The sequence below is a fragment of the Festucalex cinctus genome, chromosome 13 (genome assembly GCF_051991245.1).
Source record: "Festucalex cinctus isolate MCC-2025b chromosome 13, RoL_Fcin_1.0, whole genome shotgun sequence".
In the NCBI taxonomy this organism is placed as follows: Eukaryota; Metazoa; Chordata; class Actinopteri; order Syngnathiformes; family Syngnathidae; genus Festucalex; species Festucalex cinctus.
The window spans coordinates 23,697,204-23,716,392 of record NC_135423.1 but is presented as its reverse complement, the minus strand read 5'-3'; the positions used below and the strand labels follow the sequence as shown (position 1 = coordinate 23,716,392).

The following is a 19,189-nucleotide window of genomic DNA, read 5'->3' as shown; positions in this document are numbered from 1 at the left end:
AAATTTACAGCGGCAATGTCATCCTATGAAAAAAGAAGGCAAAGATTTTGGGAGACTCATCTTTTAATATCGTATCTTCATATAGGACAGTCGTTCTTAAATGTGTTGGAGGTACTGAACCCAACAAGTTTCCTATGTTACGTCCACCGAACCCTTTGTAGTGTTTCCCAAATTCAAAACATACCTATACATGATGGGTATATATCATATACCATTAGTGCACCAAATTAAAATGAACAATTGCACTAGTTTCACTGTGTTCTAAACTCAAAATCAAAAATATGAACTGCAAATCAATAAGACTTTTGCTGTTGCCATAAGTCAGCGCTTTTTCTTTAAGGGCCGCATCCAGAGAAATTGAAGGATGCAAGGGCGAGGTCATTTGGACATTGTCCCACTTTATTAAACATGCTAAGCAAAGCAGAGCTAAACACGGAAATATCGACCAGCTCAATGGACACTTTAAATAACTTTCAAATATGGGGTGATTACTATGGGAAATTAACAAAAAAAAGAAGGTGCTACGGCTGAGGCACGGGCGCGGTAAAGTCAAAACGACGTAGGTCACGTACGACGTAACCGGAGGACTCCCTGTGTAGTTATGTTACTTTGTTGCGTTTTTAATTAACACTTTAGCACCTGTTAAGGGTGATATGGCAAACCGTTTTGGATTAAAAAAAAATAAAAAAATAAAAAACATTTTGGGGTGAAACATAGCCTTGTATCCCACTGGAAGAAATCCGACCCTGCCCTGAGCAGATGTCCATATTCAGAATAAAAACAAGAATAATCGGTAATAAAATGACAATTTTAAAGGGGAAGTCAACCTAAAAATTGCTTTAGAATAATATGTTGTATGTGCCCCCACTAGTCTAAACACGACATTCTGATTAATATTGCATTTGTGGAGTTAAGCAACAAAATCCCGCCTGTTTTAATCTAGCTCAGGGAGCGGCCATTTTGCCACCTGCTGTCAACTGAACATGACATCACAGTTGCTCAGCTAACCACCAATCATGGCTAACCTGTTTTCTGAAGCTGAGCCAGTCACCATATTTCAATAAGAAATATGACAACAACTTATCTTGCTACATAAGCAGGACCATATGCACAGTTCTGGTACTGTGCGTGTATTAAAGTGTCCAATGAGGATGTACAGTATGCTCCTCAAACATAGGAAAGCCACATGCACTTTTCTCCGCATTGTTCCACTAATGTGCACCAGAAGCTGGACGAGAGTGGTGCCACACCAATCTGCAGACGCAGCACACATTTGTACTTTCACAGATTAGCTCTCTCGCACTCGCTCTCTGGCACGGCCAGTGAGGCAGACCAACGCACACTAACACACACGGTCATGCAGTCGTCATCACGTACATTCTGTTACATAAACGTGCAGGATTAACTGCAAAATGCGTGTCGAATAAACTCAGTTCTTAGTCCGTGACACGACGCGAGGAGGTAGGACTCAGACGCAGAGTGACAGTTGGCCAACAAGGCTGCAGTTTTAATTGCTCGAAACTCAAAACACCTCTCAAAGAGGGAAAAAAGGCTGAACAAAAAGAGCTCCAAACTGGAGATACAAAAAGGGCACTCAAAAACAGGGACAACTAAAGGCGCTCCACAAGGGAGGAAAACAAGGGGCAAACAAAGGGCAAACAAAGGGCGCAAGACAAGGCAAGGCAGGACAGGACAGGACAGGACAGGACAGGACAGGACAGGACAGGACAGGACAGGACAGGACAGGACATCGAACAAGGACTGTGGATCAAGGACTGTGAGGACGCTTCCATGCACTGAGATGTGACACTTCGGCACTGAGAGGAGAATTCAGGTGGCTTTTATGTCCGGGTTGATTGGGAACAGGTGGTAGTGATCATGGGCGTGGACCGGTAATCAGTGAGGCTGCAGGAAGGGCAAGTGACCTGGGGTGAGATGAGAGTTAGTACTTTCAAAATAAACCGGGAACCTGACTGTGAAAATAAAAGCATGACCCGCCACTCTGGTGGCGGCGTGACAGTACCCCCCCCCTCAACGGCCGGCTCTTGACGGCCCAGGAATCTCCGGATGTTCATCATAAAAATTGTCGATGAGGGAGGGGTCTACAATGAATCGGGCGGGCACCCACTGCCTTTCTTCAGGCCCGTAACCCTCCCAGTCAACAAGGTATTTGTGTCCCCGGCCCCGCTTTCGGACGTCCAATAATTTTCTGACCTTATAGACTGGGCCCCCCTCCACCATCTCCGGAGGGGGCGGCTCGGGCGGGACCAGGGAACTGTCCTGAACAGGCTTGACCTGGCTCACGTGGAAGGTAGGGTGGGTGCGGAGGGATCGAGGCAGGCGCACGGCGGCTGGACCTATTGTCTTGGCGATCGGGAATAGCCCCACGAATCTAGGGGCCAACTTTGGACAAGGTACTCTTAGGTGAAGGTTTTTCGTCGATAGCCATACCTTTTGACCTGGTTGATATTGAGGTGCGGCCCTCCTCCTCCGGTCAGCAGCTCTTTTCATCCTGTCGCCTTGACGTTGTAGTGCCAGTCGAGCTGCTGACCAGATTCGGCGGCACCGGCGGACCATGGCGAGAACCGAGGGAACTGAGGCTTCCTCCTCCAGGTCTGCGAAGTAAGGTCGGTCGTAACCGTGCACACATTTGAACGGCGTGATTCCTGTGGCAGAGGTGGGTAACGAGTTATGAGCCAGTTCAACCCAAACCAGGTTTTTACTCCAGGTGGACGGATTTTGGGAGACCAAGCAACGAAGTCCGGTCTCCAGCTGTTGATTGAGCCTCTCTGCTTGTCCATTGGCTTCTGGGTGATAACCTGAGGTCAGGTTTGCCTTGGCACCTATGGCTCTGCAAAACTCTTTCCAAAAACGAGAAACAAACTGGGGCCCGCGGTCGGACACAATGTGTCGCGGGAATCCATGGGTTCTGAATACCTGGTCAATCATTATTTCTGCTGTTTTCTTGGCGGAGGGTAACTTGGGCAATGGAATGAATCGGACCATCTTTGAAAAGCGATCAACGACTGTAAGTATGGTGGTTTTACCATGTGATGTGGGAAGTCCAGTGACAAAGTCCATTGAGATCTCAGCCCAGGGTCTTGAGGGAATTGGCAGTGGCTGAAGGAGACCCATCCGAGGTTGATTTGAAGCCTTATTTCGGGCACAGACTGGGCAGGCCTTTACATATTCCTGTACCGAGGTCTCCATTGAAGGCCACCAGAATCTCCGGGCGACGACGAACAGGGTCCTGCGAGTACCTGGGTGGCAAGACAGACGAGAGGTGTGTGCCCAATCGATCACCTGTGCTCGTAGACCCTCCGGGACGTAGAGCCGTCGTGGTGGACACTCCTTTGGAACGATCGTGTCTTGGAGGGCCTCCTTGACATCCTCTTCAACCTGCCAGGACATGGCTCCTACAATGCAGTCTCTAGGCAGGATGGTTTCAGGTTCAGTTGCTGTGGTTTCCGGGTCATGAATATGCGAAAGAGCGTCTGCTTTAACATTCTTGCTTCCGGGTCTGTAGGTCAGAGAAAACGAAAATCTGTTAAAAAATAACGACCACCTGGCCTGTCGTGGGTTCAGTCTCTTGGCTTGACGTAGGTATTCCAGGTTGCGGTGGTCTGTCCAGATAATGAAGGGGTGTTCCGCGCCCTCCAGCCAGTGCCTCCACTCTTCCAAGGCGACCTTGACAGCCAGCAATTCTCGGTCTCCTACGCTATAGTTGCGCTCGGCCTTTGAGAGTTTCCGGGACAAGATGGCGCAGGGATGCACTTTTCCATCCTCCTGGCTCCTTTGGGATAGCACGGCTCCGACGCCCAGATTGGAGGCATCTACCTCCACCACGAACTGGCGGGTAGGATCGGGCACTCTGAGTATCGGAGCCTCTGTGAAACGTTTCTTGAGTTTGTTGAATGCGGCGTCGGCTTCCGGAGTCCAGACAAAGCGTTGCTGTGGCGAGGTCAAGGCATGGAGTGGAGCAGCGATGGAGCTGAAGTTGCGGATGAAGCGTCGATAAAAGTTGGCGAAGCCCAGGAACTGTTGCACCTTTTTTCTGGATTCCGGTGTGGGCCAGTCCCTGACCGCGCTGACCTTCTCCAGCTCCATCTCGACTTTGCCCGGAGATACGATGAATCCCAGAAATGAGACGGTATCCGCATGAAAAAGGCTCTTTTCAGCCTTTACATAGAGCTTGTGTTCTAGCAAGCGTTTCAGGACCTGGGTGACATGGTGCTGGTGGGTCTTCAAGTCCGGTGAGTAGATCAATATGTCGTCAAGATACACATATACGAACTGGTCAATGAAGTCCTTGAGCACATCATTAATCATGGCCTGGAAAACCGCTGGCGCATTAGTGAGTCCAAATGGCATGACTAAATACTCGTAGTGGCCTCGGGGAGTATTGAAGCCAGTTTTCCACTCATCCCCTGCACGAATACGGACGAGATGATAGGCGTTGCGGAGATCCAGTTTGGTGAATATCTTGGCTTGCTGGAGCTGGTCGAATACTGAAGACATCAAGGGCAGAGGATAACGATTCTTGACTGTGATTTCATTCAGGGGACTGTAGTCAATGCAAGGGCGTAATGAGCCATCCTTCTTGCCCACAAAGAAAAAAACGGCTCCAGCTGGCGATGATGAGGGCCGAATAAGTCCGGCTTTCAACGAAGTGTCTATGTACTCGTTTAGGGCCTTGCGTTCGGGACCTGAAACCGAGTACAATCTCCCCTTGGGGATGGTAGATCCAGGAATCAACTCGATCGCACAGTCATAGGATCGATGTGGGGGAAGTGACATGGCCTTGGTCTTGCTGAACACCTCCCTGAGAGGATGATAGCAGGTGGGAACGGTGTTCAGGTCCGGGTAATCCTGGTCATTCACGAGAGACACCTGTCGGATGGCAGCGGGAGGTGCCTCTGCCGCTGGCCGCTCCACCCCATGGTGTTCACAATCATCTCCCCAGTCCAGGACTCGCCCCGATCGCCAGTCGATGCGGGAGTTGTGCAACTGCAACCAGGGATGACCCAGGACCAGTGTGTGTGATGGGGAACGGAAGACATGGAAGCGAAGAAGTTCTCGGTGCTGTCCAATATGGATCTCAAGAGGCTCTGTGACATGCGTGATAAGGAATAAGTCTTTCCCATTGAGCGCCCTGGCCCTCATATGGGTGGTAAGTGGCTCCGTGCCTGCCTGCAATTTTTCCACCAGACCCCAATCCATGAGGCTCTCGTCCGCTCCGGAATCGATGAGCGCTAACAAGTCTGTGGAAAGGTCATTGCAGGAAATCTTGACTTGCGTGAGTTTCCGGTTCTTGACATGTTTGTGAGTCTCGGTACTCACCGGAGAGCCCCTCTTGGCAGGACAAACTACCACCAAATGGCCTTGTTCTCCACAGTAGTAGCATCGCCCTTCTTGACGACGTCGCTGGCGTTCGTGGTGGGACAATCGGGCGCAGTCCAGCTGCATCGGCTCTTCGTCACTCTCGCTGGGCCTTCCCGCGGTGGACGACGGGGAAGGTGCACCTCGCGGAGGACCTCTTGCTTCTGGATGCCGGAAGAATCCGGAGCCGTGTCCCCGATGATGTCCGCTGGTCTGCAAAAGATCTCGCCTTCGATGATCTGTGCGGATGGCCAGCGAGATCAAAGAGTCCAAATCGCCAGGTAAGTCCACCGGCAGCAGGAGTTCTTGCATGGCTGTCGAGAGCCCCATCAAAAAGTGGTCAAAAAGGGCTGTGTCGTTCCAGCCACTCTTGGCCGCTAGAGTTCGGAATCGGATTGCATAATCATTCACCGATTCTCGGCCTTGTCTGAGGTTGCTAAGCTCTCGAGTCTTCTCCCGCTCCATATTGGTTGGATCGAACACGAGGCGAAGTGCCCTGCTAAACCCGGCTGCAGTTGAGCAAGTCGGGGAGTGCCGTGCCCATTCCGCGGTGGCCCAGTCTCTGGCTCGTCCCGTCAGGTGGGAGATCATAAAGGCCACGCGGGAACGGTCCGTGGGGAATGCCTGTGGCGAGAGTTCAAAGTGTATGTCGCATTCGGTCAGAAATGCCTGACAATGTCCTTGGTCTCCCGGGTATCGCTCCGGGGGAGCCAATCTCACACCAGCCTGTCCGGGTTGATTGGGAACAGGTGGTAGTGATCATGGGCGTGGACCGGTAATCAGTGAGGTTGCAGGAAGGGCAAGTGACCTGGGGTGAGATGAGAGTTAGTACTTTCAAAATAAACCGGGAACCTGACTGTGAAAATAAAAGCATGACCCGCCACTCTGGTGGCGGCGTGACAGTCCGCCTACAACAAACACTCCTTCAATCGTGTTATCCAATTCACACAAACATGCACACGCACCTACACGCTCAGTGACATTTGCGCAGCGTGTCCAGCCACCCACGGCGACATCATCACCCGGCTGCAAGTGGACTGCTGACAAGATAACAGGATGCGTCCCGCAGCTCCTTGTTTCATGTGCATCTGCGTGACTTGATTATGAACTGCTTCCAAATATTTGTTGAACACACTTCCCATTGAGTCATTTTACTGCATGATTGGGGGCATATATGCTACCATACAGTTAGGTGAACTATTATAACTGTAAACATTCAATCAGTTCTCAATGACCCTAACAAGCTTGATTTTGGAATGGGAGAGGAACTTGGTTGCATTATTGCACTTTACAGTTGGGCAAGCCCGACTATTTATACACAAGCAGTTAAAAATTCAATTTCCCATAAATTGCATGCTTAAAAGGAAACAAAACACAAGTGAAAACAAGAGGAACCTTGTGAATTGTAAGATGGAAGAGGGGAGAAGAAAAAAAAAAGTTGTAAAAAGCGCTCAGTCACGGTGGCACGCGCCACGAGCAAAACCTTACTGAGCAAATTAACCTTGAGAGTCTGCATTGCGGGGAGCAAGCGAGCGGCTGGCGCTGGAGACGAGGTGAAAACCGGATGAAAAGATGAGATAAATAAATAGAGTGCTGTAAGAGACATCCGTGTGTGGAAAGGGGGGTTGGGGATAATGAATTCAGCTAGTAGTAAAGCAAGGGGAAATAAAAGGAGGAAAGTAATTAATGGAATGAATGTCAATTAGTTTTACTGATAACGTCTGACATTACACATTGTAATAATAGATGCTGTTGTTATTTTGGTTCTACTTGTTGCACTTTGATGACAATATTACAAAGGTAAACAGAGGGAAATTAACAGCCTTTTTCTTTGCTGTTTTTGATGATGAAATCAGTGACTGCAGCTCTGGACAATGCAAGCTTGGGCACTGCACATTTGCTTACATGGCAGATGCTGTTCATTGAAAGGCTTGCATGATGGATTAGTGTTTATGGATTTATTCGGGAGAGTCAGTCACGATCTGTAATCTGCTCTGGTACAGTTTGAAGTCTCATCCATGGAAAGTGCCGGTATGATCCCCGCTGGGATTTCAATAGTAATTATGCTATTAACACTGTCTTTAGGGACAGATTTCATTTCATTTCTTGCCGGTGAACTCATACATAACTTAGGATACTACAGTAGTACCTGTTCTAAAGCTATGCCGTTGCGTGCCATTGAGGTCTTTTTGAAAACCTCAGTCTTCTGCAGGCCCGGACTAGCCATCTGGAGGGGCAGGACAGTTCCCGGTGGGCCGTCCTATATGTGAATCGGCAGGCAGGAGCCCACACGTTTCAAAATCTACTAGTGGGAATTGACACCCAGACAAATTCTTTTTCTTTTCCTTGTGGCGTCCATACGGATGCCGTTCCACATCCTGGATAGCCGATAGGCCAAGACTTTTGAAGCTGCAAGGCGGCCATATTACTACTCCCAAGAAATGTTTCTTGGCATATGATCCTATATATTTACAGTATAGAAATTGGAGAACATTCAAGACAGTACTTAGTAGAAACAGCATGATTTATGATTTTTTAAATTTGTTAAACATATACAAGAGGACTTCAGACATTTTACAACTTGCCTTACATGTATAAATGATATCCTTTATAGGAACTAAATAAAAAATAATCAAAGAAAAAGGGGGTGTTCAAAGCAGCACTTACCGGCCGTTCTTGTCAAAAAAAAAAAATGAACAAAATAAAGATTTTTAATCACCTGACTGCACTAGTTTAAAAATCAACTAATCAGGAAAGTAACTAAGTGAATTTTAAAATCAAATAATCAGTAATTACATTACTTTTTCAAGATAACTGTGTCAACACTGAGCATAGCAAAATGCACAACCACAAACAAGGTCTTACCAGCAGCAAAGCGTGCCTCCTGCTCTCCCTCAGTGAGATCGGAATACGAATTAAAGTCCGATTCCAGGGCTGCAGGCGCTTCCATTGGCTTACACCATCCCTTCCACTCGATCAGGTGGGCCACTCTTCCCTGCGCCATGGCTGTGGGCTTTGTCACATGGTCCTTCACGACCTGGGAAATACCTGTGAGGCAAACATATAAGGGGTTTATATTACAGCATTGCTTTGTTATCAAAATGCTGTGTTGGGACTTCAATATTAGTACACGTAAAAGCAATGTGTGAAGATGAAGTAGAACCACCAAATTAAAATGGTGGTTGCACAATTTGTAAACTGACCAACGTCAGTGAACAGAAGGAAATGAGTTGTAGGTTGGTCCCTTTTTGGCCAAATTTGGGTTATTTTTGACCCAACTGTTTTTAAGAGTGCAAAATGATGACATGCCCCTGTGTGCCTGTTTGGGTGCAAGCTCCATCAAACTCACCATGCAGGGAAGATCGAGCCAATGCTGCAATCTCTTGAATGGTCAAAGCTCGCCTTGATTTTGGTAACATTTCAATGGAGTCATCAACATTCACCTGGAAGGATAAGAAAAACAGTGTGACTCAGAGGGGAGTAGTAGAGTCAGTCATTCAACTCAGTGTAAAGAATGTAACAGAGCCGACTGCTCCCTGTGATGACTCGGAAGGAAACGCTGTTTCACAATTTGTCTGTTCCATTTGAGGACAATGTGTGGTGTGAACATAATCAGGTCCACAGACATTAGGGTCATTCCAAAATAGGAGTACATTTGCAGCCCCCACCGAAATTTCAAATGATCTTTGCCCCAAATCCAGCAACATTGGACATGTAAATAAATCATACAGTAAATGTTGTGAGACAATGATTATGGCTGTAGTAAAAGTGATTACTAAATAGTTACTTGAGCACCCCCTAAAATTCTCTCTCTCTCTCTCTCTCTCTCTCTCTCTCTCTCTCTCTCTCTCTCTCTCTCTCTCTCTCTCTCTCTCTCTCTCTCTCTCTCTCTGATTATTGCTGATAAATTAGTGTAGAGGGATTATTTTCACATTGAGATATGTATTTGTGGGGATTTATTTTGTTTCTGATTTGCGGGGCAAAGCTATCGTCGGTGAGTGCGATTGGCGGAAGGATCCATGAAAAGGAGGGTGAAGCATTTGTGACGGTTGTTGTGTTGTTGAGACTTGAGAGCGAGACGAGATAATAAAGTTGTGCTGGAGCTTTTCACTCTCCGAATGTTGTTTTCTTTCCCACGACCTTCGTTTGGGAGTGATCCAAGATACACACTCGTCTTCCCGAAGATCTTGTATCACATTAGCATAGCATGTAACATAGCTAGCATGTAGTCTTGAGCAGAAACTAACATTAGCAGTGATTTGCAATACTGTTACTTGCAACCCTGCGACTGTAATTAATTAACTGTATCATTTTACATTATTTTTGTAAAGGACTTCATAGGGCTGCTTGATTATGAATAAAATATTAATCACGATTAATTTGATAACTGAACTCACGATTAGGACAATAAAAAAAATAGTAAGACAAATACATTTCTTTGAAACACTATAATTATGCAAGTTCCTTTTGGACCAAACAAGATTTATTAAATTAGTAACTTTAAAATAAAAAGGTGTGATATATACATTTAAACAACTCAAAATTAGTATTAATGATAATTTATTTTTGTTTACGATTATGCCAATTTTATAATTGTGAAGTGTAGTACTTGAAATTGTAACAAAATTTTGATTAATTGCACTGCTCTAGGTCTTAGCAATAGTTTTCACACATTTTTCAAGTGTCTGAATATCTGTAACAGGGTTTTGCTAACACAACAAAGTACATGATATGACAAATAAAATGTCTTAAAAGGTTTACCATGGATGGTTGAACAGGACAAATTAAATTGTATGATGGTTTAATACTTTTTTGTTTAAAATAAGAAAGAAAGAAAGAAAGAAAGAAAGAAATGTGCTATTTCTATATCCTCCTGACTACCAGGGAAAAAAAAAAAAAAAATTGTCCAATCCTGTTTATTTTTGATATTCCCCAATCTTTGTGAAGTAACTACTGCAAAAGAAATTTTTGGAAAACAAAAAAGTTTTTATTTTTAGGTTATGATGTGTCCACTACAGAGGACATTTTTAAAAACTTAAATGATAGGCTCAAATACAGTTAAAATAATTCAAACAATACTTTAATGTGTTCTTAAGAGTCTTATAGAAAACATGCTAACAACATTTAAAGCCTAAATTTGTTCAATAAAAAGTGTTATACACTTACTTGTCCTCTTCCCTAAAAAGTGTTTGCACTGAGGGAAGCCATTTTCTTTTATGATGCACACAAAGTTAGCAAAGTCCCATCACTACACATTTGGTATCATTGGAAAGTTCTGAATGTCCTCTATAGAGCACAAAAGGAGTTAATTCAATCGTATGCACTAGGTTAGATATTCAGGTTTAGAAAGGTCCACTACAGAGGACAAATTTGAATTGCTGGTAGTCAGGAGGCTACGAATACATATCTGGCAATGTTAAAAAAAAAAGAGCTTGGCAAAACATATGATGCAGCTCTTGTACTGGATCTCTGGCTCTCTCTTTGTAAAATAGTATGTCAGCTATGGTGGTCTGGGATGCTCGTGAAAAATTACGGCGTGTTTTGTTGTGCACAAGAGAGCTTTTTAGTGCGTAATGGCTCAGAAGAAGGGGTTGTTCAGTCATTGTAAGTTTGGTGGTTCAAATTCCTGTCATTCTGATCAAGATACAGAACCACCAATTGGTCCTGGTGCTCCACAATCTGTTTGCACGAGTTTCCCACCACGATTGAACACAATCTCTCATCTTGAATGACAGAAAACGGTGCCAGATAAATGTAGGTCATTCAATCAAATTTGACAAAAGACCAGGTCGGCCTTTCTGAGTATGCCACATTCTCCAATGGGATAAAACTTGAGCTACTGTTAAAAAAAATAAAAAATTTAAAAAAATACCCCCCCCCCCCCCCCCCAAATAAATAAATGTACGTACACTTCTTTGAGTTGACAGCCGGAGAGATTGTTGGTTTCCGGAACAAGCCGGCAGACGAAAGATGGGACTCTCAAAGCCCACAAAGAGAGTATCAGGTGGTGACGAGATCATTCATCTGTCACTTCTTATGGTGTAACCGCCGTGAGGACCAGGCACATCGGCACCAAAGACCACATGCAGAGCTGAGCTGACTGTACTGATACTCAATATGGGGCAAAACACTTGGCTGATCACAACGGTTTGAGCTGGATATGTTTATCTCAGCGGGTCCAGATTGTGTTGAGACACATGAATACACACAGCTTCAGGTGCTGCCCTTTAGGCCCACCGCACACTGAGGAACACGGCCGAGCACAGCTGAACTGTCGCACAGTAACATAATACTTCTGCAATGAATATTTATATACATACAGACAGATACACTACTCAAGTAAACTCAACTTTTTTTTATAAAATGGTGGAGGAACTAAGAAAAAAAAATATGTTTCCGTTATTTTGGTTAGTTGTATTGTCAACGTGATTACTCAATATGGACAAGAGAAGCTATGTAACAAATAAGAGAAGTGACCTCATTCAACACAACCTTCTCCAGTCAATTCCACTAATTGCAACAACATATCAGTCAAACAACCAGACAAACAAACAAGAGCAAAAGTGTCCGTCACAGGGGTCTTGTAAGAATAAGAGGAAGGGGGGAAAGGGGGAGGGGGGGGGGGGGGTCCCCAAGGTTGTGACGGTATCAACGGCAGCCTGGAGATCTGATAAGACTCTTGTGCCACAGCGGAGCTCACAGATCAGACAGAGGATAATCTTGAGGAGATGTGTCATGTACCCTGAGGAGATGTGCTGCTTTTTGAAAAGCAAAACAAACTCCGGCTTTCCATCATCTATCTGCAGATAATCAGATTGTTGTCCAGAGAAAACAGTCAGATGGGGAGGATGGACACATTGAGGGTAACAGATGAATTTAACCCTGTAATGCTAAACGTATCATATTAAATACAAGCCTATTTCATCCATCCATTTTCTGAGCCACTTGCGCCTCACAAGGGTCGCGGGGGTGCTGGAGCCTATCTCAGCTGGCTATGGGCAGTAGGCGGGGTACACCCTGAACTGGTTGCCAGCCAATTGCAGGGCACACAGAGACGAACAACTATCCACACTCACAAGCACACCTAGGGACAATTCGGAGCGCCCAATTAACCTACCATGCATGTCTTTGGAATGTGGGAGGAGATCGGAGGACCCGGAGAAGACCCACGTAGGCACAGGGAGAGCATGCAAACTCCACCCAGGAAGGCCGGAGCCTGGACTCGAACCCGAGTCCTCAGTACTGGGATGCGGACATGCTAACCAGTCATTCACCGTGCCGCCTCTCTCTATTTCATGAGTATAATGGGTTTTTTTCCCATTAAAACCCTGATGTATATGATCTGACACATGCACTCTACAGATAATCCATTAGAGGGCAGTATTGCCTAGCTGATGGATTTTCTAGTGACCTTGCATGTTCGCGGCGCCCCAATTGAGAAGAGAGGAGAAAGGAGAGACAACTATACTTATTAATAGTGGGAAAAGTTATTTCTGATTTTAGGAAATACTAATATGTTTAATATGTCTGTTTATTATTCTATTTTTGATAAATGTACGAAGTTAAAGCATTATGACCGGATGTATCAAATATGACACAAAACAAAAGTCATATGTTGAAGTTGATTTTCAAAAAAAATGTTTATTCAAAAGGACCAATAAATTATTATTATTATTATTATTATTATTATTATTATTATTATTATTCACAAAGAATCAAAATTTTCTCTCTAATATTTCATGGTTCAGGCTTTATAGAATTTATCTGATTCATGTGTTTTTATTCATTAATTTTTACCCAATTTTAATTTTATATGTAATGTAGAATATGGATCTTGAAATATAGCGTCCATTTTCAATACTGCTTATCCTCAAGCACTAACTGACCAATTTAGAATTCAGGATTCCTCTAAGAACAAGTATGATAAATAATACCATAATTCAATAGACAGTCCTCTCTCTCACTCGCTATACAATTGTGCTGCCAATGTGAATTGTTGCTAGATGGCCTCACTGTATCACATTAAGATAATAATAATGAAAAAAAAAAAAAAAAAAAAAAAACAGGAACCATATTCTCACGGTATCGTCATCACTCTCCAAGCTCTGTATCCTTGCTAGTAAAAGGGGAACTTCAAAACACTGTCAACAAGTGCAGTAAGATGACAAAACAAAGACATTACACAAGGTCTTTCTGCAGTGCAAGGTAGAATGAGTCAATGTTTTTTTTTCTTTTTCAAACTGGGCCACAACTGCGCAAAGTAAGAGCAGATTTAATCAAGCTGTTCGCTCTCTCTTCTTTGGAAACAGTTTGAAGCAATAGTTCAAAGACAAGCAGCTGTAAAATGTCCAACATTAAACGTTGATTACTAATTATGCTGAAAGGCTGCTGAGTCATTCCACTGGTTAACATTTTGTAAGTGAGCGCATGGTTGCTTTATGTGATAAATAGTTGGATGGTTTGATTTATGATGTAATTATCAGGCGAGAAGAGCTTGAGAAAAATAATCTCTGCTTCACAAGGCAAATGATGTGTCGTTTAGCTTTGATGAAGCAAATCTTGTGGCTCATAATTCCTTTTGTTGCTTTAGTCTGCTTGATATTTGGTGCGATAATATAATAGTCAAATGAGATCCGTGTGACATTTTTGAAAGGAGCTTCAGGTCAAACGACAATGAATTCAGGCAGTGTCACCAGTGTGTGTGGGTGTGTGTTTGTGTCTGTGTATTCAATATACTGTATATTAATTTATATTTTATATATACTCTAGCAACAGTAAACCAAATCCCAATACAGTCTTAGCATCTTGGGACAGGCTCCAGCAAAGTCACGATCCTAATGAGGATACACGATGGAGCAGATAGATGGATGGATATTCATATTACATGCAATGTAAAGTTCCAACCAATCTGATTTTTTTTTCATAATCAAAAGTTGGCTCATACTAGAATTTTTAGCATCTGTAACTCTGACGCTGATATTGAAACAGTCAAAATGTTGGCTCTGTCCATGGTTCTGGAGAAAATCTGTCTCGAAGAAAATACTATGGGGCATATTCACTAAGAATGCACTGCGTCCAGTAATAGCACGAAATATTGCACCACAACTGCACCCGCAGTCTGCGCCCAGTTACCCACCTATTCCCTTTTCCTTTCCTTTTCCTTTTATTATTTTTTTGAACATATAAACAGATGAACAGCAGAGATAAAACAGAAAACAACAACAATCAAAAGAGAAGAAAATCCCAATAAAATAATCATTCAATCAATCATAACTTACATGTTCAAAAGGGAGTAGGAAGAAGTTAAAAACTTATCTAGTCCTACCCCTTTTACTCAATATATTTAAACTTATTTCATTATTAATACAATTTTAATTTACTAATTATTAATAAAAAAAAAATAATAATAATAATAATAATAAATGATATATATAATCCAAGTTATATATATATATATATACATATATACATACATACACACATACATATATATATATATATACATATACATATATACATACATACATATACACACATATACACAAGTGCACTTAACATATTCACATTTACCAAAAACATATATACATAAATTTACTAAACATATACCATAATACCTATCTAGATCATTTACACATACTCACATGTACATTTTTCATATTCTGGTCTGACATAGATAATTTTTTTGAACTTTACTTTTAAACATTTTTTTAAACTCCAGCATTGAGTCACAATTTTTCAGAGCAATTTCCAAATGATTCCACAGATCAACACCTTTTACAGATACACACCTTTGCTTAATATTTGTTCTTGTTTTGGGTTTTTTGTACACACTTGTACCCCTTATATCATAAGGACTGTGTCTAATTTCAAATAACTTCTGAGTACTGTGGCAGAGTAAATTGTTATAAACTTTATACATTATTTGTGCTATTTTAAAATCCACCAAGTCATAAAATTTCATTGCATTTAATTTAATAAATAGTGGATGTGTTGGTTCTGTATATTTTGATCCATTAATAATTCTTATAGCTTTCTTTTGCAATTTGAAAACGGTGTTAGTATTTGTTTTATATGCCATTCCCCATAATTCCACACAATAGGTCAAATATGGTAATAATAGTGAACTATATAATATATATAATGATTTCATGTTTAAAACATCCTTACTTTTATAGAGTATCCCTATGATTTTTGACATTTTCCTTTTAACAGTTCTATGTGTGGCTTCCAACATAATTTATCATCGATAATAACTCCAAGGAATTTATTTTCATTCACCCTTTCTATTTCAATTGAATTCACCATAATTTTAACTTGATGAGTGATTTGTCTAGTGCCAAAAACTATGAACTTGGTTTTATTTAAATTCAATGATAATTTATTTACATCAAACCATTTTTTTATTATTTCACTAAGGATATTGCTCTAATCATATACCGGCGCAAACACGCCCACAAAACTGACAGCTTGGAGCAAATTTGCACCTGATTTACCACACATGGCAATGGATTTGCGCCAAGAACATGGTTGTCATAGTAACAGTTGCGAGAAAGATTATTTATTATCAGAAAGCGAGGTTGGACCGAGAAGCGTTTAGAGCGCCATTAAGCTGTACAGAGCAGAGAGGACGACAACAACGTCATTCATTCATAATGCACAAATTATTGGTGCGATCGTTTTTATAAAATATATTTTCAGAGGTTGGAGTGGGCGTACAGTATGCATCCGGCACGTAAGAATGATCGTAAAATGCCTTCCCGTTATTGCCGATCAGCCGGGGTTGCGTTATGTGTCCTAAACTAACATGGAAATATTTCCCCCTCTCTCTCTCTTTCTCTCCTCTCTGCTTGAGCAGCCGCGCATGTTGCGCAGCAAATGGCATGCACTGCCGGAGATCGAGGTGCGTCAGGTTAATACATGCTTTCCAAAAACGTTATTTGCGTCACGCAAACGCGGTGTTGCTATTTGCGCTGGCGTTAGTGAATTAGACGCTGCATATCAATGAGTCTCATTTGCATTGGGGTGGGCATATTTTGCGTCAAATCTATGCAAATTACCTAATTTACATACGCGCAAATAACACCGGCGCACCGTGACGCAATCTGTTCGGCAGAGCACTTAATGACGGATTTCCCCATCTGCGCATGTTTAGTAAATTAGGTGCTCCTTAATTGCTCAATTTTTGCCGGTTAGCGCGGTTGCAAAGGCGACGCAAACCTTTAGTGAATAGGCCCCTATGTTTTATACATTTGGCTTCCAGTTAAAACATTTTTGGTTAGTATTTAAATTTATAACATTATTTTTTTTTTTTTTTTTTTATATGCATATTAAGACAATGAATATTCTATGCAGTAGTAAATATTTTCATGATCAGTGTGAAAGGGGAGCTTGTTTTTCAAATATTTGTTCAGTAATTCACCCAAATAAATCAAAGTTACAAAATGTAGGCACTAGGGATGTAACGATATCCAAACATCACGATACGATATTATCACGATATGAAGGTCATGATATGATAATTATCACGATATTCGGGGGGTGGTAATATTTAAATAAGATCACAATATTGTAAAAAAAAAAAAAAAAAAAAAAGCTCATACTAAAAAAAAGTACAATATTGTGCTTTTGTACATAACAGCAATTCATATAAACCACCTACAATCTCTAATAACAATATTGAGGCACTTACTTGCTAATGCAAGCACACATTGATCGCTTCACAAGCAAATTAGGTTCCCCTTCATCAGACAATTAGCATCAATTTTAAACATAGAAGGCCAAAACATCCCTAATGAAAATTAAATTGCACTAATAAACTAGCCACTAGAGGGTGCTAGAGCTGCACAAATGGAAATCAACCTGGCTTTTTTTTTTAACAGATGTGTTCCTTTATAATATTGTGAACATGAAGACAACAATATTGTGGAAGTTTTAATATCACGATATTGCCCTTATCGTTGCATTCCTAGTCGGCACATTAAATGGCCTTGCAGTGAAAAGTATGGCGTTCAGTCCAGTTAGCGTAGTGTACTTGTAGTGTAATGTATTGCAATGTAATGTATTATTTAATTCTTCCATGGTTAACATACTCCAATTTACATTAGAGGTAAGATTGAACCTAAAAAATCCAGCCCGAGGCATTAAAGCCCGACCTAGCCCGAGCCCGACCAATTAACTTGATTTGCAGGCCCGAGCCCGAAGCAAGCCCGAAATTTCAATTTATCCCATAGTATTTTTGGCAGAAAAAAAAGCGCAAGATTTTTTAAGGTTAAAATAATTTATATATTTTTATGATCATGATAAATACATTTGCACAACAAAATAACGCTGGAACACAGAATAAGAGGCCAGACAAAGAGAGTGAAAGAGAGATCTTGATGCGTGTCATGAATTCACGTATTCATGGAAGTTCAACAACTGGGCTTTATTAACAGACACACGAGGCAACAACGGCAGAACCAGAACTCCCTCGGGCATATCAGACTGTCGTAAGGAAAAACGCTGTCTCCAGGACGGCCATGCCGAAGGCTGGGTGAAGTCAAACGATTCAGGAGAGTGAAACTTAGCCATCACCTTGCTTCAGTCTTGACTGCAGGGCGAAAGAGCAACTTCTGTGCACGCGAGGCAACAACGGCAGAACTCCCTCAAGGCATATCAGACTGTCGTAAAGTGTTGCTACTGCTGTAAACAAGGGGTGATACTCATTCCAAAGACCGCTAACACCTCCAAGTGGCGATCTGTAGAATAAGTTTTAAATGACACCACAATGCGCACTCGCTTAATTACGTGGAGAAATACTGCAGCCCACTAGGCTTTAAATAGAATAATGCACCTTACAGCGCTCCTTCTGTTGTATCCAAATTATTTATTTACAACAAGTATTCCTTAGTTTAGTATCCCCGCATCGTTTTTTCTAAACATATATTTATTTAAAAAAAAAAAAAAAAAAAAAGTCAGCGAGAGAGAAGCCCGGGCCCGAACGTAATGATTGAGAGAAGCCCGGGCCCGAACGTAATGATTGACATTTTAGGCCGACCCGACCCAAATTTCGGGCCGCTCGGGCTAAAGATCTTACCTCTAATTTACATCTATTTTGTTTTGTTTCGTTTTGTTGCGATTGGCTACCAACCAGCCCACCCCTCGTCCAAAGTCACCTGTGACCCAAATCCCTTTTCACACTGCGTCTAGCGGGACACAGCACACCATCATCCAACGCATTCATTGTGTATGTGGTGGGGGGCAGGCACCACGGAATGGTCTGTTGGAGAGCGGCGTCATTGTGACGTCAGACAGGCGACTCCAATTGGTGAGGAGCTGGCAAAGTGATTTTGTGTTATTTTGGCGGACTTATTTGCAAGTAACAGCATGATTAGCTACCCAAATTGTCGCCGAGCCATTAGGTATCTTACGTTGTTTACTTACTATTATTATTAGCATTCTTCATTATTATTATTAGTTGTTAGTTGCATTATTCTGTTGCTCGTGTCCTTTTCTTCCTTCTTGAAATGAGCAAAGTTTGTTTTGCAACAATGAAAGAAACATCTTGTCCATTTGCAGTCTAACCTGCGGCAAAATCTCCGTTTTTACTTCCCGGTATTCTGCTCTGTCAGCACTTCCAAATATGGGCACGCTGACAACTGGTCATTCCTCATTGCTGCGCGACTCTTTCACATTGAGCGAGTGCAGTGTGAAAAGGTTGGTATACGGTAGCTTTTATTCTGGTGTACTGCTTTACAACAGCTGATCCAAGTGACATAGCGTATGAAAAGAGAGTTTGGGGCACCTGACTGAAGTCCAGTGCACCCAAAGG

General features: G+C 42.5%; 1 protein-coding gene across 3 annotated transcripts in view; it reads right to left on the bottom strand.

The window, feature by feature from the left end:
* Positions 1-19,189, bottom strand: part of fam131ab (family with sequence similarity 131 member Ab) — a 37,888-nt gene that overhangs the window by 8,022 nt on the left and 10,677 nt on the right. For all 3 annotated transcript variants that reach the window (XM_077541788.1, XM_077541791.1, XM_077541790.1), the window contains exons 2-3: positions 8,729-8,822; positions 8,245-8,427 (exon numbers count right to left, since the gene is read on the bottom strand). In XM_077541788.1, coding sequence (XP_077397914.1) covers positions 8,245-8,427; positions 8,729-8,822 — 277 coding nt within the window. The remainder of the gene's footprint in view (positions 1-8,244; positions 8,428-8,728; positions 8,823-19,189) is intronic.